Genomic DNA, 25957 nt, shown 5'->3' with positions numbered 1-25957 from the left:
CGCTCCTGCCTTTATCAGCTGGCAGACTCGCTCGCAGCCTTAGCATCAGTGAGGGTGCTGAGAAAAAGCAGCCTGTTATTTTTCAAACCTTCAGCAAATTACTCTGCAAAATCTTTTTTTTCTTTTTGCCTGCCCAGGTGTGCTTTTGCGTTCACCTTGCCAGAGCCGCTGTTCTCTTCCCTTCACTCAGCCACAGTTTGAGCCCTTTGTATGGATCCTTCCAAGAGTTACTTAGGTATTTTTGCTTTCTTGGCCTGGTTTTGATCTTTGAAGAAGCATTTTGGTTGGTTCTACAAGCTGCTGCCAAGACCTCAGCCTGGTGTCTTTAATCCCTCTGGGTCCTGCCTGCAGGCACTCAGCCCCACAGGGCTACTGGAGGGCGGTGGGAGCCTCTGCCCCAGCTGCTGCTCCTCTCTCCCACCCTCTCCCTAACCGATCCCATTCCTCTGCAGTTTTCTCCTTCAGCTCACAAGAGGATGAAGGATCTGACTCAAACTAACTAGTTAGAGGGTGACCATGCTTGGTCTCTCTAATATATCTTGAATTTTGTGGCACCAAGGGCTGTGCCTGTCTTCCTAAGACAAATGCAGAGGCTTACTTTACCACATCCACTTGTTTTAGGAGCCTGGGTGAGTGGTCTGTAGCGAACCTTGGAAGGAAAGTGAGCAATGCTGCATTGGCAGTTAAGTCCTTATCTCTAAACTCAGGAAGGTCACGCTGCAAAATATAGAATTCCTGTTTGTGCAGCCGGCAGCATCCTGCACACATGGGAAGAGCATCAGGCGCTGACTCGGTGATGGCCCCCGTGCTCTCCTGTCCTCTCTGCTCTCCCAGAAGAGCTGCCCCAGGAATTAACATTCACCACCTGCCTTCCCCTCGGCTTAGCTTCTTGTGCACCAGGTGCCACTTGAGACTTGTGTGAAGTCTCCCACATGTTACTCGGAGAGGATCGTTAGGTGTGGGGCAGCCCATACGGGTGCTGCTGTTCAAATATCCCTTCGAGGGTGGGGGGCAGCAGTCAGTGACATCGGGCACTGCTCATGCCAGCAGAAGCCCCCAAATAAAAGCAAGTGGGGGGTCCTTTCTGCAGCTCTGGGGAAGCGGCCAGGCACCTTCCCCTCGGGTGTCCCTGTGGATTGCAAATGTCTCTGTTTCCGGTTGCAGCTTTTGGGGCATTTTTGTGTACCTGGCCCCCAGGATGTGATTTTGAGTGCTGGCCGTGCCGGGTCTCCCGGGCTGGGGCCCCTCTCGGTGGGAAGCACAGCCCCACTCCCCCTGCCGCGGCCAGCCCAGCGGGAAGGCTGGACCGTTTCTCAGGAAAAGCTTGCTAAGCAAGCAGTGGGTTTCTTTTAAAAAAGCAGCTCACGTGTTTTCTAGAACTGGATTTATTGTACTTGTAATTGTTTTATATCTTTTTCAACCTTCCTCTGTGAAGACTTTGCGTGCTGTCACCTTTCCAGCTGCAAGGGATGTCAGCAGTACCCTCATTCAAATGTCTTATTATTTCTTTCCTCTGGGAATGGCGATAAACTGCGGGTTGCTGCGTCTTTTATGCTGGGTGCATAGTACTCATACAGATGCTTAGTCTATTTTGTTAAATCTTTAGGTCAGATTTCCATTTAATGCAGTTTATTAGTATTCTCACAATACAAAGAGAAGCCTCAGAACTAAAATGATCCATTTATGGAGAGAGACGGACACATATGGTTTCATACCAAGTTTATTTCTTTTTTTTTTCTTTTTTTTTTTCCCATAATCACTTCTTTTGCACAACAACAACCTCAAGTTGACAATGAAATGCACGCAGTAGACCGAAGGGAACCAGACAAGGCTCTGTTAGTGATGGAAAGTCCTTCCACGACACCACGCCAGCTCCCCACCCGGCACGAGCAAAGGTGGCCCAGGCTGCAGCAGGAGGAGTGAATCCTGCCCTGGAGGGCAGCCAGGGTGCTGAGCCCTGGGGTTACAGCTCAGCCCCGTGGCCACGCAGTCATCTTCCAAACCTCTGCCTGCAGCCATGGGCCAGTTTATTCCTCCTGGGGCGGACAGCTGTGTACCACGCTCGGTACTTCAGTACTTTCCATTTTCAGAGCACTTGAGAGACGTGTTTGTGTTGGCTGTCCCGTGGTCCCCGTGGGGTAGGGAGCGTCGGTGGCCCCTTGTCATGGGGTGGGGAGAAACTGAGGCATGGGGGATGCTGGGGCTGGGCTGCCCGGTGCCCCCCGTGCTCGCCTCCCAGCACCCCGGGGACCACGGAGCACCCAACCGTAGGCGTTGGCCAGTGCCCCTCTTTTGCTTTACTTAAAGACAACTGACTACAAAGGTGGAGTTTATTGGTCTTACTATGTCATCTCATCCCTAGCATGGATAGTAAGAAATCTCTAGCACCGTAAACAGCCATTCCCTGACTCATTTCACGTGGTGTAAGAGTGTATGTGCATATATTGTTTCCACGTATGCATTTCTGTGCGCATGTGCACAGCCCAGTGCACAGCCGCTGTGAGGGAGGAAAGTAATGCAGCAGGAGGGAATTAAACGGACCCCATGAGACAGGCTTTGCAGAGCCAGGGCCAGAGAGTCACTCCAGGCTAAGCAGAAGCAAGCAAGCTGAAGTTTACATTTGAAAAGGAGCAGCAATACCGACCTACCCCCAAGGTAGGATGCATGCAATCATGAACAGCCACTGTCCCTGGAAAGCCAGCTCAGAGGCAACCCCACCTCCGGGTTAGAGCAAGACTTTTTAATGACTTCAAATTAATAGGATGAGGAATGGGCTTAGTCCAGAAGCAGTCTGAGGGGCCAGCATCCCTGGGAAGCACCCGTTTACAGGCAGAGCCAAGCTCTTTGCTGTAAGGGCTAATACGAGCACAGAGCTGTGATTTGGGATCTGAGGCCAGTTGTCCCAGCTCAGCGCAACTTTGCTCATCACCCGGCTGTCGGTGCCAGCTGGGAACTTGTTTAGCTTTAGCTTCTCTGCCTTGCTCGAATCAGAGGCCCTGCTCCAGGAGTGCTCTTTGAAAGTTGGATGCATACACGTAATTCATTGTTACCATCTCGTCTTTCCTCCCTCACACAACTGCAAACGTTTGTGGTCCAGGCAGGGATGCTGCCAGCTGCCTTGAGGATGCTCTCCCTGCCACGCACAAAGTCTCATGTTCATATGCTGCTGCAAAAATGGGGTTGCTAACTGTCGTTACAAAGCTTGATTCATAAACATCTACGGGAATCAATGCAGAACCTCAAGCCCTCCCATAAGGAAGGTGGCCCTGGGAATCGGGGGGGTTGCATGCCATGTCTGTGACCGCAGGACGTGGGAAAAGTCTGGGAATGAGGGAGGCTGGGACAGTAAGGATGTTAATGAGGATACTTAATTAGTCTCAATTGAGGCATGAAGTATGCTGTTGCACACAACCATTAGCAACCCTGGGATATGGAAAGGCATGAAATAGCCGTGATCCCAGAGGGTGTGCTGCCGGCCGGGCACGGCGCTGCATTAGCCGCTGGCCACAGCAGTGCCATCCCTCGGGTCTGGAGCGGCAGTAGGCGGGCGGACACCCCGTCTCCAGCCCAACCTGCCGGAGTTGGTGCACACAGCCAAAGCAATCACACATTTCCCTGATAGCGTCCAGTGGCACTGGACAGACGTCAAGCTCCCTAACATCCCTACTACATTCATCTGCACCGGGCAAACATCGCTCTGCTACACCTAAAGCATCTGGCCCCACGGATGAGCTTATTTCCTTGGCACAACGCGTCTCGGCAGCAGTTACCTGACGTTACCAATGCAAAACTCTCCCTGCACAAACCCGCTCCTCTGACCCAGGAGCTTACCCTGCACTAACACACTTCCCAGCCGCATCCACTGTCCCTCGCAGCACCAACCCAATGGAGGTGAGAAAAGTGAGTTTCTCAGTGCTCACACCTGCATGAGCACCCTGTGCTGGGCCACTCTCTTGTGCCTTTCCCATGGGATTTTTTGCCAGGCAAAGGTATTGCAAGAATAAGTCCCCACCTGAGATCCAGGCTGGCCTCCAGGAAGGGAGAGGAGAGCAGGCGTGGGGCAGCACAAAGAACCAAGGTGGAAGATCCAGGCAGGAACCGAGGCCAGAGATGGGGAGGACACCTCTAACCATCACAACCTGCCACCGACCGCTCCTCCTTCAGCACACCCCAAACCTCTCGGCTCCTCTGGCTTCCCCTGGGGCTGCAGGGAAGAGCCTGGACCCCCACACACATGAGGAGGTTTGGGTTAACGCTAAATTATATGTACTAGAATTGAAGCATCACCTCTATTTCACCTCTCAGCCCTTCCTTCTCCTCCCAGCATGAGGAGCAGCCCATCACCGCTCTCACCGCCCTGCCTGCAGGACTCAGCTGCCTCCAGCTCCTGACTCCGTGATTTTCCAGCTGGTCTCTGGTCTGGCATCCCACCCTGCCGGCACCCTGCCTTCACCAGATCCTCTGACTCCTTCAGAGCCCCCAGAAGAGAGGGAAAACTGTCGTTTCTCTTGTTTGAAACTCCTGCTCATGAGTACAACATTTCTGATAATAGTAATCATAATAATCATAATAATCATAGTACTAAAAACAGTATTTACAACAAGCTCCAGGTCAGAATTACACACCAAGCAAACACTCAGCACCACAGAGAGTAGGACAGGGTTAATATCTCGCAGATACCTTCTCAGATCCCACAAACGTGCGGGACACAGACATTTGACAGTTTCAACCATTTCTTACACACAAACATTTTGTTTAAATTACTTTTAAATTTTTTTTTAAACTTTTTAAAATTTGTCATCACTATATGAATGAGGTGATGCTGGCGGTGATGCTGCGCTCTACACAGATGCTTATCTAAGACAGCTGCTACTATAAACTGATCATTAGCTACTGTTAAGAAATTCAACCCTCAGTTTCCTTCCCTTTTCCCTCTTAGCCCTAAATATAATTTATTATTTTTTTTGTCACTGACAGTGCTGGGGCATTCTAACAGTCCTGTGCTCCCGCCGGCCCAGGCGGAGGGGTTTGGGAGTAAGGAAGCCAACCCTTTTAGGAGCAGAGTCCCCTAACATCAAACTGTGGCCATTGGGGATCCCTCCCAAACCCAGCTGGGACTTCAGGGGAGATTAGCAAAGAGCCCCGGGGTCTGTTCTCCAGCAGCTGCTGCTCTTTGGCTTTCTGTGGGGTTTCTGCCACTGCCTGATGGTCACCCCAGGCCGTAATCAATTCTTCAACTAATTAAAGCACAAGGTAGATGGAAAACTTCAGCTTCTGGCAAAAACAGCAATGATTTCTTTTTCAGAGGGGAGGAGAAGCAAGGGGATCGCTATTCCCTCTGCAAACCCCTCATCTGCTCTAGCTCCTCGCTGTCCGCCACTGCTGCGCAGAGCATGGGGACCCTGGGTGGGCTGCGCCCGTGCCCACTCGGCACCCCTCGTTTGCTTAAATTATTCCCCAAGAATCCTGCAAAGCCCACCGCAGGAATCCCTGATCCCACCCATGGAATGGCTCTTTGGAGGCACAGCGTGCAGAGGATAGCAATTACTAATAATTAAACATCTTGGTGCCTTGGATGCCCCTTTGGTTTATTCTGGGGTCTGAGAGGGCAGCCCAGACGGAGGGGCCATCGCGAGGCAGGCAGGAGCAGCGCCCTGGTGTAAATACTGCCCAGGCACCCTGCGCCATGTCCCCGGAACACCGCACCGGTCTGCAAAAAAAAGAAGAACCCAGTGATCTCGAAGCATGGGACAGAGGGGAAGTCTTTTTACCTTCTGCTTCCAATGAAAGCAGCTTCCATGGAATCCTCTGCAAACCCTGGCTGCAGGACCCTGCTCCAGGGCTGAGTCCCAGCACGGCGTCCTGCGAGGCCCCGCGCCGGGAGGTGGCTGGTCCCTGCTTTTCGGATGCAACATCTCCACTTAGTTTCTCAAGGCAGAAGCAGAGGTGGGGCAAGGCGAGCAGGTCTCGGCGGGAGGGTGGCAGCCCCCTTGCCTGCACCTTGACTACCTCCGCAGCTGTGACTCTCGAAGATGAGGAGCTCCGTGGGCTTTGACAGGCACCTATTTAGATGGGACATTACTACCATGCTTGTATCTTCTCTGCTCATCCCTACCTCCATCAAGAGGCAAGGTTTTTTTCTTAAAAATAGGCCTTAAAAAGCGAAAGATAGACAAGGAGCAAGCATGGGGACATCTCTTCACCCTTACTGCAGAATTACTGCCCCTTAGCTCCATCTCGCCCAAAGCCGCAGGTCCGGAGGGAGCAGCAGGCAGCTGGCGTGTGCTGCCCCCCAGGGTGCTGCCCCCAAGCCCCTCTCCACTCTCGGTGTCTGTAACGGCATCGAAGAGCGACATCCATCTTTGGAAACAGGGAATAAGGATGGTTATTCTGCTCACTAAAAGGCTAGTTCACAACCATGCACCGTCTCTACTGGATTTGCTCTCTTATGGAGTGACACACGGTGTTGTGGGAGCGCCGGGGAGTGGCAGAGCGAGTGCCCTCTCTCAGGGGTCCCGCAGAGCTGGGGGTGCCACCGCCACCCGCAGTGCTCCCCAGCTGCGCGGCCAAGACCTCTGGGGCTCGAGAGGGCAGCTCGCTCGACCGGCTCCTTCAGCCCGCGGGCACCCAGCGCACCAGGCCGTGCCAGGGGCACCAAGCTCTGGGTGGGGACCCTCCCCTATTTCCACACGGGTATCAAAGAATCCTGCAGAGACGAGGCCTTTGGCTCACTGCCTGCCTGGGCTGGCTCCGCGCACCGCTGAGGGCGGGAGGTTTCTGCACGCCGTGACTCCCGAGCCATCCAACCCTCTCATTCCTCTCTCCTACCGCTGGCAAACGTGGGGCTGTTCCCTGTTCCACTCCACACACAGAAATTACCACTTACTTCCCATTATTCTGAAACTGATATTTGGCTCAGAGCAAACACCAAGAGGAGTAAAAGCCCCAGATAAGAAATCCGTATCTCTGTGACACTGCTGGTTGAATTTATTAATATCTTAATTATTTTTTTTTACATCAGTTTAAGAAATATTTTTTTAAAAAAGGACAAAACCCTCCAAAGAAGCTGTTTGATTGACCGGTCGATTGACTGATTCTCTATTTCATGTTAACTAGTTGCTATTCTGCTTAGAGGTCCCTATGATCTGTGAATCCCCACAAGTACTGACTATTAAGGATGCAGAGATAGAGAAGCGTGTAGCTGGGGGACGAACACCAGGGGAGGGGGGGATGGAGAACCGAATGTTGCATCTAGACAAACAAAATAAAATGTGGTGGTTGGTCGATTGGTTGGTTTGTTAACAGGAATCAGGTGCTAGATGTGTAGAAAAGCCCTTTATCCAGAGATCTCCTCCCGCTGTTCCTTGTTCCTGCGAACTTCAGCTGCATGCAGTTCCTGCAAAGATGGGAGAGACACCACCAGGCTAACACTTTCTGTGCTTGCAATTTCTGCTTTCCTTCTCTCCTGCACACAGAATTGGCATCAGGCAAAAACAAAAGAAAAGACACTGGTCACCCATCCAACACACCCCGAGGGCAGCGGGTTATACCTGCAAGGATCAAAGCATCTCACCTGTGGGAGACTGGAGGTGATGCGAACCTACAGCAAACACGTTCGCGGCTCCTGCCTTCTGCAAAGCCCTTCAGCCACCCACCCGTGGATGTGGGGTGGGCCTGATCCTGTGCCTTTGAGCTTGCACTTATCAAGATCAGCCAGATGGTATTTTCTTTACTGACCTTGAAAGACACATTCCCCCCTCCTCATGCTGCTCCTGAGTGGAGCTGCTCCACATCCCGCTTCCTACCAGCAATGGGATGCTCACTCTTCTGTGCCCATCGCACTGGGACAAACCTGCAGGGACCAGACCCCAGCTCCTGCCATGGCCACCAGCACCCAGCCCTCTCCCACAGCATCGCACTCGCCTTCTCACGGAGCCGCTCCCTCAAGGCGGCAAGATGTGCTTCGCGGATCTCCCTGCTCAGCTCCATCTTGTAGTTGAGCTTCTCCTCGGCCAGGCGGCTGAAGTTGTTGTTCTCCTCCAGTGCCTTGTGCAGCACCTCCCGCTCATGTTCCCGCTTCTCCGCCAGCTGCTTCAGCACCTGTGCCTCCTGGGTCTGCCGAGGCGTAAGGAAACCGAAGAGGCTCTTCTAGCCTTCAGCTCCCCAGAAAGGCTTTCTGACCATCTCCTCTGCTCAAAGCCACTCTGCCACCCCCCTCCATCCCATAACACTCTGGCTTGGAAGATACTTTGATACCTTTTTCCTGCGGTGGGGCAATGTCTGCTGGGCCCGGTGCTCCAGGCAATGCAACGCTGCGCCCACCAGCTCAGCAAAACCAAGGTGACCTTCACGTGGACGTTGAGTCTCCTCTCCAAGTGTCACCTCATCCTTTCAATGATTCCAGCTTGCTCTCCTCTTAGCCACCAATACCCATAACATTTATACTCTGTTTTACTCTACCGGTTTTCTCCTTTTCAGCAGTTTTCACCAGGAGACATTTCATACAGCACTTACAATAAAATGTGGCACAGCCAGCTGTCCGAAACACACAGCTGTGTTTCGGTGTGGTTCAGGCTGGTGTGTGACCACCTGCTACATCTGCAGCATCAGCTGGCGAGAACAGCCCCCACCGGCAGGTCACATGCAGAGGACACCATACCGTGTGGTTTTAGGAACAGGAGGACGATGATGATCATCGTGTCCAGTTCCCTGCCTAAACAAGGCTACAGAACCTCACTCCATGACTCCCATGTCTCACCTGACAATTTACAGTGGAATATAATGATAACTGTCAGAAGACTCTTCCCAGCCAATTTAGATTGCTCCTGCTAAGCCAGTTTTAGGGTTTGGTGCAACTGGTACCCATCACAGAAAAGTCACTGCTTCTACAGGACATCTCATTACCTTCCTTCTCTCCTCTGCAGCCTCCAGCCTCCTCTGCAGCTCCTCCAGGGACAGATCCTTCTTCTTGGGTGGGGAGGAAAGGATGGGGCTCTCGGGAGATAAATCTGAAGGCGACTTCAGGATCACTTCGAAGCTCTGGCCTGATGCCCTCTTATCCAGCTGCTTCACCTCCATATCTTTGGGGGAGGGGCAAAAAACAGCAACTCTGTGGAGCCATGACACTCAGGAAAGCATTCACCTGAGGGCACTGAGCTCTTCACATAGGAATTAGGGTGTTCCCATGCCCTGATATGGGTGATTTTGTTCTGTCTCCAAAATTTCCCGATTAGTGATCAGCTTCATCCCCCCTCTATGTCAATGCAATTAATTTAAATTCATGGCATAGTTACAGAATGGCCATATTGCTGTTAACATGTTACGCATCACCCCAGCATGAAGCAGACAGCTTCTGCAGGCACTTTCTGGGAAAATGTTGGTTATGTTAATAACATAAACTGTGAAAGGAGACTAAACAGAAAGACCCTGGGCTGAGGCATGGATTGCTGCTCCAGTTTGGGAAAGCCCAGCACTCTGACGAGCTCCCAAGTTGTCTGCTGGAGCATCACGCAAATGATGTCGTGGCCCCTGTGAGAGCAGGTTACGTACCTCCATACTGGTAGATGGTATTGGGATGGGGCTGGGTGTGGAAACAGGAGCAGATGAGGGAGAGCAGAGACAGCTCCTTCATTTTCTCCTTGTAGGCTGAAAAGTACAAAATAGCAATGAGAAGAGTGTCTAATGGCAGTGGCAGCTCTTTGTCACGGAGAAATGAAGCAAGTGGACAGAAGAAAACACATTTTCAGCTACCAGACTCTGTGGAATCTTTTCCAGGGTGCTATAGCTTGCCAAGAGGTTCCCAATGAGCATCTGTTCTAGAGCAGATTAAACTAGCTGCCAGTGTGGCAAATGTGGTAGGAAGACACAGGAGGAATTTGCCACATCTAGAGGTATAAGTTTCTGTGCAGGATTTTCACTCCGAAGGAGTAAAACACTGCAGCCCGTGTAGTTAACCCCATCGGGACAGCTGCCCAGACTCTTTCTCCATTCCAGTTCCAGACTCAGAGGTAAAACAACGCACATCAATACCTGGAAACATTGCTCAACCCCTGGCAAGTTAGGAATATGCATTTCTGACATCAGGGTGAAGAAGCAAGAGGCAGCCAGCAATGTGGAGAAAAAAAATGGGCATCTGAGTGAAGATACAGTTCAGGGTGCTGCTAAGCAGGGGGATTGCTGTAACTCAGCTTCCTGAGGTGCTTCCTTCCCTGCAGAAGCAGATAAGGGAGGGTGTAAGTGGATTCTGTCACCACCTTGGCCCATGCAGGCAGAGGCTGATGCTGGTCTGCAAATGCTGTCCCCACAGCCTTCTGCATAGGACAGGGAAATACACAAACCCTTCGAGCTCCACTGCTGCAAGATCCCTCCAGTTTGCTCATCATTCCTGTGACTGGAGGATGCACTGCAGCATCCGCAGTGATCACAAGTACACAAGCTGCTGCCCCAACGACAGCAGCACCACAGCTTGCAGTGGGTCTGTTTCTGGGGCAACCTTCACCTGTATTTTTGGAGTTTAGCACATTAAAGACAGTGAACTGTTCACTCACACTTGACAAAGAACCTCAGAATAGAAGGACTTGAAAACAGAAAGGTGCTCCATCAGGCTGTCAAGTTCTTTATCACACCAGTGTAACCCTTGCAGCAACACTGCCACATCACAGGTCAGCAGCTGAGGCTCAGCAGTGGGTGCTGCTGTCTCCCACATGCTGTGAGGCTCTGCCCCGGCCTGGCTTCACAGGGGACACCCAGACATGCGGGGAGAGTCTTCATGGCTGCGTGTCAGGCCAAACCTGCCCTGAGCCTCATGCTGCCCCTCCTCCTCCCTCCACCAAGGGCACAGACATGCTGCTGCTCTGCCTTGGTCCTACTTCTGGATTTCCCACACGTCCTTGTGCTCCTGGCCTTGGTTGACCCTTCCTGACCGAGCTGCCGTTTGACCTCCAGCCAGAGAAGAACCTGCAGCCTGGCCGCCAATGCCACCTTCAGAGCAAGACCCTCCTTTGGGCCAGGGAAGGGAAATCCCCAGAGCTTTGTGATCTGAAGAGGCATTAGATACAGAACAATTTTGAAAAAAGTATCACTTTGTGTACCACATTCTCTTAGGAGCATCTTTCAGATCTCCTCTGCCTTCCTGCAGCTACTCAGGTGCGAAAACAGTGGTTTCATATGCCTGCTTCATATGTGCACTTATTTTTCCTTCTAGATACAGAACTTCATCCTAATTAACACCCTCCTTTTGCTAACCAACAGTCCCTGAAGCTCAGCTCTTTACTGAACATTTTTTTAGTTTGCTGCACGTTCTGATTTTAATACCCTGAGCAGTCCTGTAAATCAAATAGGAATAGTTTCCATCAGCAGAGCTAGCCACAGAGCAGGACATCTTTGGTTTTGTTCTTAATGAAAAATGTCACTGGAAAGCCTCTGAGAGTGCTGTATCGTGCTAGAAGTCGGGGCATGCAGCAGCAAGCTGGTGTATCCCATCATGTGCTGCCAAGGGCCCTGGGGAGGGTCCCCTGGACTGAATGAGAGATGTTATCTCTTAATACGAACCATGCACCGGGGTCGTTGCTCTACCATTATGTCTGGTCCTGGGTGAAATCAAGACATTAAGCAGATGTGCTGCACCCGCAGCCCACTCGTTCAGTTGTCCCCTAGCCCCCGTTACGGAGCACAGCGCTGTTTGTGTCATTACTTGGACTGCAGTACGTCTGCCCTGCGCTGGTTCCACGCTCTGTGCAGACGAGTGCGCTGCGGTCCCTGCCTTCAGAGCTGCTGTAGTAATTCCGCAGCTGCCTCCATCCCACCCGGATCTTCCCGGCGGCGCTTTCCCTTCTGCAGCGCGCACTGACCGTTCCCCCCCGCCCCGTCAACTGAACGGAAAAGGAGGAGGGCAGACGGACACCGCCCCGCCGGGATGCGGCACGGCCGTACCGAGCTGCGGAGCTGCTGTGCACACACACACACACCGACGCCGGGGCCGCAGCTGCCCCCCGCGCCACCCGGTGCCATCGGCGGCGCGTGCGGGCCCGGCCGGGGCGGGGCTGGGCGCTGCGGGGCCGCGGGGACCGGCGGGGTCACCTCCCGCAGCGCCACCGTCGGAAGAACCCGCTCCCGCCCCGCGCCTCGGGGGGCGGGGGGAGCACCGGGAGCGGCCCGAGACCCCGCGGCCGGTGCCGGGGAGGGTCCGCGCGGCGCCGGGACCCCGGCCCGGGAGCTGCCCGCTCAGCATCGCACACACACCCCGAGAGACCCCGGCCCGGAGCTGCCCGTTCAGCACAGCCCCCTCCCCCGGAGACACCCCGGTCCGGGAGCTGCCCGCTCAGCACCGCTCCCCCGAGAGACCCCCAGGATCCCGGCCCGGAGCTGCCTGCTCAGCATCGCACACACACACCGAGAGCCCCCGGCCCGGAGCTGCCCGGTTACCACGGCCACCCCGAGAGATCCTGGCCCGGAGCTGCCCGCTCAGCACCGCCCCCTCGGAGAGACCCCGGGATCCGGCCCGGAGCTGCCCGCTCAGCATCGCACCCCCGCCCCGAGAGACCCCGGCCCGGAGCTGCCCGGTCGCCACAGCCCCCGGCAAGCCCCCAGCAGCACCGAGCCCAGAGGCTTTGTCACGAGGAGGGGGCAGGAGCGGCCCCCGAAGGAGTCACCCCGACCCACGGCCCCAGAAGTGGATGGATCCTGGGGCCCTCCCGGCCCCGCTCTGTCCCCGCGGTCACCCGTGGGACACAGCATCACCCACAGCAACGCCCACGGCCTTGTGCGCTTTTGACCATCAGTGACAAATAGGCGGTATGTGTATCCAGCGCGCTGTCAACAGGCTAAAATAAGAAAAGGCCTCCTGTCAGGGGGGTAGATCCTCTGATCCAGCAAGTAAAAGCAAGAAACACAACGACTGGGTCACTTCAAGGGGCTGCCAACGAGCCCCTGGGCTGTGCCTCCAGCGCCGCTGGTCACAAGGACCTGCTTGAAACGCCCAAGGGTAGGAGATCAGCACTGCAAACCTCAGCACTAAAATTTAGTTCAGAAGTACCTGCACTCACATTTGACAATGGAGACAAAATTTTGAGGACATATTTATGCCAGCAAACAAAATCCTTGAGCCAAGGTAAGAGAGCTGGCTGGCCAGAATATGCTATGGCCACCAAGTCCCTTCCAGGACAGACTGTATGTCTTCTAGTGCACAAATGTACATAATTTAAGAACAATTAGACACGAAATGCCGTACTTGTTATTTAAGCATCTATTTGCATTTTTTACTTCTGCCAAGTTAGGAAACATAAATTCAGCTCACATTGAGCAAATATTGTATGTGTGCATAAATTAGTAAGGCGCTCTGGCTCAATTCCTAAGGGACACTACACCACAGTGTCACCGTGGTCTCCGAGGTACAGCAAGAGCTTTGTCCCACTGATGGGTAGAGGGTTAGGACAGGCTGCTCGCTCAGGTATGAATTGTGGATATTTTACTTTTCTTTTTGGACAAACGCTGCAATAGTAACAAGCTCATTCACTCTGGTATGGTCTTCATCACTAAGTCGTAACACTTCACAGCTTTCATCTCAGAATTGGGGTGAAACATTGCAAATAACGGAGTTGTGTAAATTGAGTGAATAAACTGTAGAAGTTATAGAAAATATATCAGAGTCCCATCCTGTAAAGGGGTGAACTTGCATTTAGTTGGTTTCATAGGGCCCTGGGTAGTGATTAAGATAGAATACTATCTAAAAAGGACCAGTCCTCAGCATCTCTGAGTATTTATGCCCTGTAAACAGCACAGTCAGATCCTGCTTTGTTTATATTCCATTGCACACCCCAGGCCACAATTAATCTTTATTAAAATTTTTCATCTAACTTTTCTCTGTGCTCTATATATTGCATGGGCAAAACACCTTTCTCCCTGTGGCAAGGAGAAGAAGAGAGATCACCTGGGCGTTCATCAAGCCACCAAGAGGGCCGGGTTGCTCCCAGCTTGCTTTCTCTCCAGCCACTCATCTCCTGTGCTCCCTCTAGTGCTACACAGCACATACTTCACTTCCATAGCCTCGCTGCTTTGCTGCTTTGCACGAGCCCTGTGTACAGCATTTATCCGTGGAAAGTGTTTATCTCCAAGATACACCACCACCCCCCGGAGACACCATCCAGCTGCTCCTGGAGTGACTGTGGTGCAGGAGATGGAGGAATGGCTAGGGATGGGTGCAGCGTGTGAGCAACGGGAACTATCTTCCCACTCACGATGTACCTGGGCAGTGGTGCTCACCACTTATTAGTCATCAAAAAGTTTTGTTCTCTGCCTCCTAACCAGATAAAATTAAACTGCAGACTGCTTGAGTAGTCTGTCTTCTTGTTTAATGACATCCAGCAAAACAGAGTGAGGCCATTTAGGCACAACGCTGATACAGAGTCATTCATAATGAACCAGAGGCATAGCGAGACTAATTTATGTGAATTCAGGCACTTTAAATGGATGAGACCAGATGTGCTATGTCTAATAGCAAGGTCAAAGGAAGGTTATGATAAGGAAATAATTTGGTTTGCAGAGATAACTTTGGAGAAGTAAAAATTGCTTCCATAAAGAATATTATAGCATGAAAAAATGGGAACAGTCCAAGTACAACTATAGACAAAGCACAACCAGAAGGTAAGGAAGCTGGAGAGACAGCGAACGGAGTCCTTCAGCACAAAGACTGCAATGCCACATACACAAGAGCAACCCTAGTTCTTGATGAGCCTCGAGAGTGCAACAGACCCTAGATATTGTCACCTGCTCTGAATCTTAGCATAAAAATAATGGCAAGACCCTCACTTCAGTTTAACTCGCTTCCACCTTCTTGCTCCCCAGCTTCTGAAAACAGGTCAGTGGGGAGCTCACACAACCAGAAAACACTAGTGGGTTTGGGGTTTTCTTCAAATCAGCATTTGTACCCCACACTGATGCCATACACCATCTCAGCTGCTCCTCAGGAGATCTGAGGCCCAGAAGTTACTGTGGGTTCATGTGGAACCATCCATGGTAAGAGGCAGATGCGAGGGTTACTCTGCCTTCTGTCCGACATCTGCTAAACTGTCACTCAGGAAGGGTTCCCAGTCACCCGGCCGCTCCCCTGGGTTTCACCTGCAGCTCATGGACACCACATCAACCTGTCTTCCGCACAGCCAACAGGTTAGCAAATCACCCAGGCTGTACCACTGGAACATGTGGGCTGCCCTCCAGAAAACAACCAGGGAAAGCTCCTCTTCTAAGGGCTTGGCAAGAGAGAGGGGCTGAACAGGCAGCGGAGACCCGGCAGCTGAGCTGGTGGGTGACTGTCAGGAAGGAGAGAAGCATGGCCTGAGTTGCTTCATAAAGCAAAGAAAGGAGCCCAATGCAGGCAGCTGTCCCAGGGTGTTTGTGGATTTGGCTGTCCCAGGGTGTTTGTGGATTTGGGGCAAACACAGAGGGTTCAGAGGGTCAGGTCTGGATGAGGCAAAGAGCTACAAAGGAGCTGGGGACCAGATAAGACAGCAGTTCATGAGGCAGAGACAGGAGTCCAATGCCATGAAGCATCAGGTACAGACATGCTGTGTGACCAGACAGCCACTGGGTCTCTGGATCTTGGTTTCCTTTGCATTAACCAGAAGATTATTTTACTTGCCTGCTATACAGTGGTAATATTTGTATAAACGCATTCAGAGAACACAAGGTTCTCTAGTATGACACTAAACATGTAGAGGTACCTTGAAAGAATAAAAGGATTATTTGGAAATACGCTGATCAGCTCTTCACCAGTTGGGATGTGCCAGAGCGCTGCAGCACATGCACATGGCCTTTGGTTGCTCTCTAGCTCTTCTGTATTTCTAAATCACAGGCAAAGACTGGACCACTGGTTTAACTGCCCTCTGGACAGGAGATTATTTTTTTTTAAACATAAGCTTACACCCAGAAGAATAAAGCCCATGTCAGTTGGACACCTGGGAGGGATCAGCCAGCCATGCTGTTTCCCATTATTTCAGAGGTATAGAAGGTTTAGTGAGCTTCAGGTCCCTCCAAGTATTGTCAGCAAGAATCATCAGCCCCGTTCACCCTAAGAAAGCTGGAAGTTGCAATCCATCCTGCTGCCCACACTGCTGCCACCCAGGTCTTATCTGCAACCTTACAGCTGCCACATCACACCGCTCAGTCTCAGCTTTTCCTTTGCAGAAGGAGAATGTGTTCATCTGCCAAAACAATGCCTTCCCCAAACTTGAACCAACATTGCTATGCCTCAAGAAAGAGCTCTTTTGAGATACGTAAGGGATCCTCACAGAGTCTACATGTTGCCATCAAAGAAAATATGATTTATATTTTAGAAAGAACAAATATTTTTGGAGGATTTTGACCCCTCATTTGGATACAGTGGTAAAAAAAAAATATTAAAAATGGCTACAATAGATTTTTTTGGCTTGTAAAACTGAAGTCCTAATAGAAGTAACATAAGTTTTTAAGACCATATAGACTCCATCAATACCTGAAGAAAAGAGAACAGTGATTTCTTGAGAACACAGAGGTGGAGAGCTTGATGGAAAGGGCTCTGGCTCTGCGGCATGAGCAGTAAGTGTCAGGACAGGGCAATACCATACGGTGCCTACCAGTAAAATCCCAGAAAAGGGATTAAGGGGATAACCCAGACCTACACAAAGTCACACAACTCTCGCGTGTCTGTGTAGGAGGGGAAAACTTCAGGATCTGCCAAAGCACATTTACCGTGCCCAGTTGTAAGGCCAGGAATGACAAACCAGTGTTGCCTCTTGGCTCCACCTTCTCAGATGTGCAGACATTGGAGCAAAGCCCACGAGGCTGTCACCTTACTGCATCATTTTATAACCTCGCATCTCTTTATTCCACCCAGATGCCTACAAATGGTGGGGAAAGTTATGCAGCCCTGCAGGGTCCGGCCAGATGCCCCTTCTGCGGTGCAGAAAAGCCCAAAGCCTGGTGCGGCCGAGGTGGGGAGGGGGTGCGAGGGCTCTGCCCCTGCAACTGCCGGCAGCGGGGCCAGCACCGCATCTCAGCCCGCACTGAGCATGTGCCGCCCACCCCGCTGCTCCAGCGCGGAAAACAGCCACCATGGCCAGGAGAAACGCCTAAGGTGGCAGGGGGGAAAGAGGGAGGACTGCTGGGCTGGGGGAAGCAAGCCCCACTTCTTTTCAATCCAGGGATTTGTTTGTTTGTTTAAACAAACCCAAGAAAATCTTCCCAAGGGGAAAAAGAGCCCCCGGGCACCAGCTGCAGACAATTGCAGCTGCTCTCCCTTCAGCACGGGTCTGCGTTTGCTGCCAATAAAGAAGAAAATAACGAAGAAAGCAAACAAGACTCTCCTTAATTTAAGGATTTGCTTGCCTTTTTCTCCTGCCATTCCAGGCTACTCTCCATTCCTGCTATAAGTGCTATAGGTGATGGGGAGCTGCTCCCTGCAAAGGCAGCTGGGCGAGGCTCAGCCCTGCTCCCTCCCTTGGCAAACACTGCCCTATTCTCTTTCCTCCTGCCACATCACTGGTTTCCCATGGCTTTCTACTCCTTGAAATCATTTCTCTGCTTGGTCTGAGCCACAAAGAAGTGCAGTTTCTCTGAAGCACACACTTCTTCATGATCCTGAGTCTCCTTTAACAGTAAAACTGCATCTTTGGGAAGATGAAATATGCCATAGGCATATGTGGGTTGGGAGGGAGAGAATGCACCAACTGGAAAATGCATGTTATGCCTACGCCTGTCTCATCCACCACCTCGTCCATCTCAAGTTCGGTGCAACCTTGGTTTCGATGGCTGGTGAGCCTCAGCCGTCCCTCCCACCCCCACTCCGCAAACGAGGTCCAATCCTGTTCTGTAGAGAAGGCAGGCAGATGGGTGGGACCTCCTGAGCGTGCACTGCCGCACACCTTCATTGAGACAGGGATACTTGCAGAAATATATACAATAGCTGAAAATTTTCTGTCATAGAGACACATTTTTACAGTGCTGCTTTACTGTCTTTCATTGCATGCTAAGCCCACCGGGATCAGCTGCACCCTTACACCCATCCCCCCCTCCCCCGCATCGCTCTGTCCTTCTCTCCCCTGCATCTACCAATCTTTTCAAAGGAAAAAGGAATAGAGAAGGCACAGCAGGAAACACAGGCAAAGGGCAGTGGAAGAAGCAAGAAGTGTTGCTGGTCTCCTTCTGGCTGGTCCCCTGCTGGGGGGGGCACAAAGCACTGCCTGCTTTTCCTTTTTGTCTGCTGTTCCCCCTCAGCCCTCCATCCCAGCTCTCCAGGGTTTAGTTCCCCCGCCCAAGCTCCTCTTTATGGACTGCAGAATTCAGAGCCATTGAAAGAGAAAACTCAGCTTTTTTTTAAGAAAAAGACCCTCTAAACCCACCCACTATTCATTGTACCACTTCAGGCTTTTCTTCTTCACCCACTTCCCAGTTTCAGCCATTTGGATCCCTCCTCCCCAGCTGAAAGGGGCAAGACACATCTCTTGGGAACGGCTGGACCAAAGAAGCGCAGCATCCTCAGGGCAGGCTGCCATCCTGCAGCCAGAGCCGACCCTGGTGCCAGGCTCCCAGGCAGCTGCTCCGAGATCCCCGTCTGCTGTAGGGGGGAGGAAGGGCTCCCCTTGCAGCATTTGATTTCACCCAACGCCATCAGAGGACCGCTCCCCTGTAGCATCTTCTAACGAAGAAATGTGAGCTGTGGAAGAAATCTAGGGATGGGAAGCCCTGAGAATACACAGAAATCCATCCAGGTTTTTCTGGTTGGGTTTGGGGGATTTTCTAGGGCTTTACTGTCAGTCTCTTGTCCATGTCTTTCTTTCCGTTACCCATTTAGGCAATATACAATCTTCACAAAACAAAATGTAATTTCTGATTTCTCTGCATCCAGCTACACAGCATGTAAATTTTTCTTAGGGGAAAAAAAAAGCTGCATCACGTTACAAAAATAATAATAAATTGTCATGCAGCAGCATCTTCTTGTGGCATAATGTAATGGCAACAATATTTTAAACTGGCAAGTTTATCACATGTGTATTCATATTAAAATAAAAAGCCCACCTGCTATCTTGCATCAGAGGGGTGTGTGTATGGGGGAGGAAAGGGAACAATGCTGCCATACCAGCTGCCTCCTCATCAGACAACTCCCCCGAAACGGAAAAAAACCCCAACCTCAAACCCTCCAAATAATGATTAAAAACAATAAACCCTGATGGTTCTATAAGCACATCGATGACAAACCCCCCAGAAGATGCCTGTCCTACCTGAGACGGTGCTGGCCATGCTGCTGCGGCGGGCGCGGTGCGGGTGCTGCAGGATGGAGCGCAGGGAGCTGCGGAGGTGCTGCAATGCTGCGGGGAGGCAGGACTGACTCAGCTGGAGGGGGCTGCAGCCATCCGCGGCGGGGAGAGGCTGGAGAGCCAGAGAAAGGGAAGGGGTGGAAAGAAAAAGAAGGGTCACTAGTTCAGAATATTAATTAGCGTATCAGGCCTCCTTTCCTGGGTGGTTTTGACGGCAGATCCCTCCCAGGCAAGACTGCCTGCCAGAAACCCAGACCCACCGCGGGGGGGGGGGGGCGAGGAGACACACCCAGCTGGGCTCTGGCAAAAGATGCTTTTTCCTCTTCTTCCTCCCGTTCTTGTCTGCTCTAGATGGGCTAAACTGCTTTTTCCCTTGCTGAAAATGGAAATAAGCAAATTCTTTCTTCCTTTCTTTCTTTCTTTCTTTCTTTCTTTCTTTCTTTCTTTCTTTCTTTCTTTCTTTCTTTTTTTCTTTCTTTCTTTCTTTCTTTCTTTCTTTCTTTCTTTCTTTTTTTTTTTTTTTAACCCATCCATTCCAAGGCGGCTCCCACCCACAGGGCCAGGTCTGGGGTCTGGCTTAGCTAGGCTGAGGTGTAAATCCCAGATCCCAAACTGTGCAGCAGCTTTAGGCCAACAGCACAGGGAGGAGGGATCCCAGGCAGACTCAGCAGTTTTTAGGCATGTGGGTTTTTTTGCACCAGCACTGGGGCACAAAAGGGGCTGCGGTCTTGGCGGGCGGGGGGGGCAGGGGAAACTGCTGTAAAAGTAGAGGAGGAAGAGCAGAACAGATCCCTTTGGTTTCAGTGAGACTTCTCGGGGTTTCTCCCCTTGCCCCGGGCATCAGGACATCTTTTCCTATTCTATTCTGTTTTCTATCATTTCCATTTGTGGCTGTTGCTAGGGGCCAGTGCATCTGTGCTATCAGAGCATCACACACATGCCTGGGACCAAGGAACCCTCCCCGGTCCCTGCTGCCAGCTGCACCCACCCGAGCAGGGCTGCACAAACCCCACCTCATGCGGCTGCAATCCCATGCAATCCTCCCAGCCTCTGGCCCTCTCCTGCCAGATGTTCTCCCTCCAGCTGCACATCCCCTCTGGCTGAAAACACCCCAAATCTCCTGGCACGCTGCAATGCAGACACTCCCAAACAATTCCAGCAGCTGCAGGGAACTACAGGTTGTTCGGGTGGCTGCTGGTGCTCTGGCTTGGCCAGGGGCAGAAGCCACAGGCAGTACCTACTAAAGTCAGTTAAAAAGGCAGAGATTTTCCTTTTTTCCTATTTTTTTCCCAAATCTTCAAATGTTCTATTCGTTCAATGCTGTATGTAAAAAAAAAAAATAAATAACAAAGAAAATAAGCCTAATTCAAGCACAATTGCAGGCTGGGTGGAGAATGGATTGGGAGCAGCCCTGAGGAGAAAGACTTGGGAGTGTTGGTGGAGGAGAAGACCAACATGACCAGGCAACGTGCGCCCGCAGCCCAGAAACCCACCCGTGCCCTGGGCTGCACCACTGGCAGCGCGGCCGGCAGGCGAGGGGGGGCTCTGCCCCTCTGCCCCGCTCTGCTGAGACCCCCCTGCAGCGCCGCCCCCAGCTCGGGGACCCCCAGAGTCAGGAGGACACGGACCCGTGGGAGCGGGTCCAGAGGAGGCCACGGAGATGCTCAGGGGGCTGGAGCCCCCCTGCTGTGGGGACAGGCTGGGAGTGGGGGAGGGTCACCCTGGGGAAGAGACGGCTCCGGGGGGGACCTTGGAGCAGCTCCCAGTGCCTGAGGGGCTGCGAGAAACCTGGGGAGGGGCTGCTACTGGGGCAGGTAGTGACAGGACAAGGGGGAATGGCTTTAAACTGCGAGGGCAGATGTAGATCAGATACGAGGAAGAAATTCTTCCCTGTGAGGGCGGCGAGGCGCTGGCACAGGCTGCCCAGAGCAGCTGGGGGTGCCCCGTCCCTGGCAGGGTTCAGGGCCAGGCTGGACGGGGCTGGGGGCAACCTGGGCTGGTGGGAGGGGTCCCTGCCCGGGGCAGGGGGGTGGAATGAGATGACTTTTAAAGTCCCTTCCAACCTAAAACATTCTATGATTCTACAATAATATTAACACTATCCACAAATTTCCAATGCGTGTTTGGAACAGGAGTTTTTTTATTCCTATTAACTGCTCCCTGCTCTGCCCAAGGCTTGTTTTGTAGTTGCAACTCCCTCTACTTTCTCCTTGAGTTGAATCTTTAAGACTTTATAAGTTACCTTGAAGCCAGCAGGCTGAATTGTACACATTTCAAAAACACACTCCCCGTTAACAGAGGAAGGCAGCCACCCCAAGCACCCGAATGCCAGAGTAACTTCCCCCTCTGCTCAGGATGAGCTCTGCCTTTCACTTAGCCAGCAGACCTGAGAGGGTCTGTCTACCTCTTGCAACATTCTGGATTTTCTGGGCATAAATCCGGTATGCATTTTATTCCTTTTATTTCGAAAAAGGCACAGAATGCTTTCAAGGTGCCGTGGCATGTGTCCCAGTGGAATACACCGTATGAGAAGTGGAGAATGAATTTATGTGGCTCTGCCACACATCATACACTTTAGCTCCAATATTGTTCACACTTTCCAGATATCCTGTCATATAAATAATGTTAATACAGTTAATTCTGAATTCATCTGTAACACCAGGCAATATATCCTCCTTATCTGAAAAGACGGTTACATTCAAAGTTCTCCCTGATTTTCACTAGGGAGCATTAGAAGACACTGGCTATTTTTATTAAGATGGGGATTAGGGAAAATTGGTGAGTATTTGGTTAATTTGCCCTGTGCCTTCCCACACGACATCTAACCATCAGGCAACAACTGATTTTCATGGAGAATCAGCAAAGAAGTTGGTTTTGTAGCATGCACTTCTTTCACTACTTTATGGCAAATGTTTTCAACATCTTTAACAATAAAATATTCCTAGATGTCTTTCGATATAGGACGGGCTTCTTCCAATGAAATGCTAAAACCAAAAGAAAAATTCCCAAACTGACAGAAAAGGTTCTCTTTTCAAAACATTCCAAAACAGGGACCCATAACAATCCTAGTGTTTCATTCCCAGGAATGTTCACGCAGGGCAGTTCACAGGGGAAGATGTGCAAGTTGTGGTGGTTACCAAAAGGGTGACAAGCCTGGTGCACTTTATGTTGCTATTTGGGGCTGCAAGCCTGGCAGAAGCACAGTTTGCAACAAGAAATATTTGGGGAACACTTTTATTCAGTGACTAATTAAATAACATTGAAATAAAATAAAATGAAATAAAATAAACAAACCCCAAATCATCTGGTTTAAAAGGAAGGCGATGGGCTGTGACACAGGAGGCTGTAACTCATGGTTCCCCAGCAAAAGCATTGGTGTGAGACCTCCCAGTACTGTTTGCTGGAGAGCGGGAAGAAGATCTCTTAGTTGGCATGAAGAAATAATAATAATAGCATTAACAATAATAATAACAACAACAACAACAATTCCACACAGGGCAGCAGTCAACCCCCTGAAATTGTAAATATATTGTAAAATATCTGTTGTAAAATAATACAAGAGAAAGGAGAAAAAGAACTGAGGGAGAGAAAGCAGTGACAGCAACATCAGCACTAAGTCAGGAAAACGTTCCCTGAAGGCAAGAGAAACAACAGGGTTGTTCTGATGTTTCCTTTTCAGCATTGGTCACGTGCGCTTGAGAAACAAGGCCAAAGAATCTGGATCAGGAAGAAAAGGAAGAGTTGCACTAATTCCATCACGTAGAGGTGTAAAGGAAGGTGGGAATTCAGGTCACCATAGGGTCTGCTCAGCTACAACAGGTTAGAGCGTACGTAAAGTTAGCAATGCCAAGTCAGATGACTAACTACGAACGGTAAAGAGCAGCAAATGCTGAACACGTGAAGCTGCGAGCTCTGCTCTGGTGGTTTCCTTCTGGCCTCCACCAAATCACTAATCCCATCTGCCTTGGTTTCTTCATCTGTAAAAGGAGTATTTGCCTTCCTAATACTAGGATGATTGTGATTAGAACTGGAGAGTCAAAGTGGAAAGCTATTTTGTTATTTCCCAACAGTAAAGAGACAGAAAGGCTCTGGATTATCGGATTCAAAGGAATCAAATAATCTTGTGGTCAAATAAAACTTTTAGACTGTTGCTATGGGAACCATCACATCTCAGAAAGACAATGAATGGCAACTTAATCCCCTCCTATCTGAAAGAGGGAAAATAACCTTCATGACAACTGCAGGAGTTTCACAGCCATTGCAGGTCTTCAGCCTCTTTCATCCCACTCCTCAAGATTCTTGCTTGCCTGGGAAGAGGGCTCTTGCCGAGGCGGCCTCTGAACAAAAATGACAGTTATTCACTTTGTATTTCTGCACCGCACTAGCGTTCTGCTCGCTGGGTTCTCTGCAGTTCTTCAGCCACCCACACCCCCACCTCCCCACAGTGTTTAAGGGTTATCTTTTCCAAGGTTTTTTCTGTCCTACATTTTTTTTTTCCCCTTGAAGACACTACTTTAAATGAAAAATAGTTCATCCAAGATCTTCACCATGCACTAATAACTGAGCAACAGAAACGCCCTGTTCCTGCCGCCTGGGTTTGCACATAGGGCCTGTTACGGGTGTAAGGACCAGACTTTCATACAATCCTCTCTGCCACTCCGACAAATTTTTCAAACCTTTCCTCTTCTCCCTCTGCAACCTCTTGCCTTATGAGAACTCAGGGTTTATCCTAGGGAGCCAAACACCAGAAAGACCAACACCTTTATCATATCTGTATCCCAACATCAACAGATGCTGTAGCTTCAGTAAACCTTCAAAATTCTTTTGCAACCTTAGTATTTTTTTCTCTTTTCACTTACAACTTTTTTTTCCTCCATTCTGTTTTTAGAAGGAACTGGTGTAGCAATGCTGAAGACAGACTTGCCAATGCTGGCACTGCAGCCTTGGTCAAGTGAGGTAAATGGTGCAGAGGAACAACCCTCCAGAAGGAGGAGGAGCGCTCAGCCAGTGCTGACTCATTTTTGCCACTGGACACCAGCGTATCTACTGACTCATGCTCCTTTTTGGGTTTGGTAACCTTCCAGCTCTTCTCTCTTGGAAGGCAATGCTGCTTCCATCAACATCAGTTACGTTAAAATAATCTGGTTTGATACATTATTGATATTGTTCTTCAATGTAGGAAAGGCCTATTTACAGGAAATAATGACACAGTATTCCATATATTTATGAGGAATTTCAAACCTTTATTCTCCATTATAAATACCTTATCCCGCACTCCAATTTTACAGTCTTTACAAGGTCATTTATTTTGCTTAATCTTGCACAACTGGTATCAAGTTAAAGAGTTCACGGTCAGAAACAGGAACAAAATCAGTTGTGACATTTTGAGTGGAGCACCACGGAGATCTGAAAGAATAACTCAATGCTCTCTAGACCATTTGCTAAATTAAAGACAGTTTACAAACCAGGCAAGCTCAGCTCAAGGAGTTTACAGGCTGGCAACCAAAACAGCAACAGCCAGCAGCTCACCTAACCCAAACAGAACATACCATGTTTGACAAGAGAACAACTTATGTAATATACTCAAGTTTAAGGTCTGTTCCTTTTAATAGTTATTACTCATAAAGTATCAGAACACTTCTACATACAAACAAGCTGTGCAGCTTGCTAGGAATAAATGCATTTTAAAGTAATAATAAAACAAGCCACATCCTGTTCTACATCTACGCAGTAAGCATCTAATGGCGTAAGATGCAGCAACATAGCACAGAGATGAGTATAAAATACTTTCTTCCTACCTTCTTCCTCATGTAACTGCATAAAATAGGGTTTTGCAAAATTTGGGGATCCAGGTAAACCATGCCTGTCCATTTATCCATTTGTGACTCCACTTGAATCTTACAAACTGAGTAATCCATCATTCTGGAGCAGACCAGTGTTCACTACAATCACACGTATCTGTGGGACCAACCCTCAGCCTGAGCAACTGAAATGCTGCTGTTGCTGTTCCTGGCCATGTGCATGGATACAGTGACAGGGGGCTGGAAGCTGAAGGAATTGTACTGAAGAAAAGCAGGGAACAAAGGAGCAGCACATTCACCCCCAGCAGAAGATAACTGTCAGAATTCATCACTGTTCCTAATGCAGAAGCCACGAGGCTCAACGTAATGACATGAAACCCTCACAGCTTTAAGGCCTCGAGTCTCAACAAATGATTTGTAGCATTCCACCCTCCCTTGCACGCAGCCCCGCTGGAGCGTGGGACACACTGCACACACAACACACGCTGCACACACAATGCACAGTGCACACAGGGCACAGTGCACACACTGCACGCAGCACACAGAGCACCGTGCACACACAGCACACAGCGCACACAGTGCACACAGTGCTCAGCACACACAGCACACACTGCGCACACACAGAGTGCACAGCACGCTTGTCACAGGGCTGCTTGGAGCCGCTATGAAGAGGGCCGCCAGCCCCGGGCAGCCCTCACACACTCCAGAGACCCGACAGGCTTTAGAAGCGTAGCCGCTCTGCTGTCTTCGGCAACCGGCCCGCCAGGCTGCTGTGCTCCGGGACCAGGCCGCGGTCTCCGGCCCGGGCACGGCGGGGGGAGGCGGCTGAAGGACCCCGCGGCTGGGCCCCGCCGCAGGCCCGGCTCCCGC

General features: G+C 50.7%; 1 protein-coding gene across 2 annotated transcripts; it reads right to left on the bottom strand.

Moving 5' to 3' along the window:
- Positions 1–6965: 6965 nt before the first annotated feature.
- On the bottom strand, positions 6966–19593 carry STMN3 (stathmin 3). Of its 2 annotated transcripts, XM_005444856.3 has the most exons (6): positions 19576–19593; positions 19251–19398; positions 9550–9645; positions 8905–9080; positions 7924–8115; positions 6966–7396 (listed from the first exon to the last, which is right to left on the bottom strand). In XM_005444856.3, the coding sequence occupies exons 2-6, from the start codon at positions 19267–19269 to the stop codon at positions 7337–7339; spliced, it is 543 nt and encodes a 180-aa protein (XP_005444913.1). In that variant the 5' UTR covers positions 19270–19398; positions 19576–19593; the 3' UTR covers positions 6966–7336. The 2 variants fall into 2 exon arrangements, with proteins under 2 accessions (XP_005444913.1, XP_055578873.1); XM_055722898.1 differs by lacking the exons at positions 19251–19398; positions 19576–19593 and adding an exon at positions 11551–11759.
- Positions 19594–25957: the final 6364 nt, after the last annotated feature.

The sequence above is a fragment of the Falco cherrug genome, chromosome 10 (genome assembly GCF_023634085.1).
Source record: "Falco cherrug isolate bFalChe1 chromosome 10, bFalChe1.pri, whole genome shotgun sequence".
NCBI classification, from domain to species: domain Eukaryota; kingdom Metazoa; phylum Chordata; class Aves; order Falconiformes; family Falconidae; genus Falco; species Falco cherrug.
Note: the sequence above shows the minus strand (reverse complement) of the source record. Positions and strands in the feature narration are given on the sequence as shown.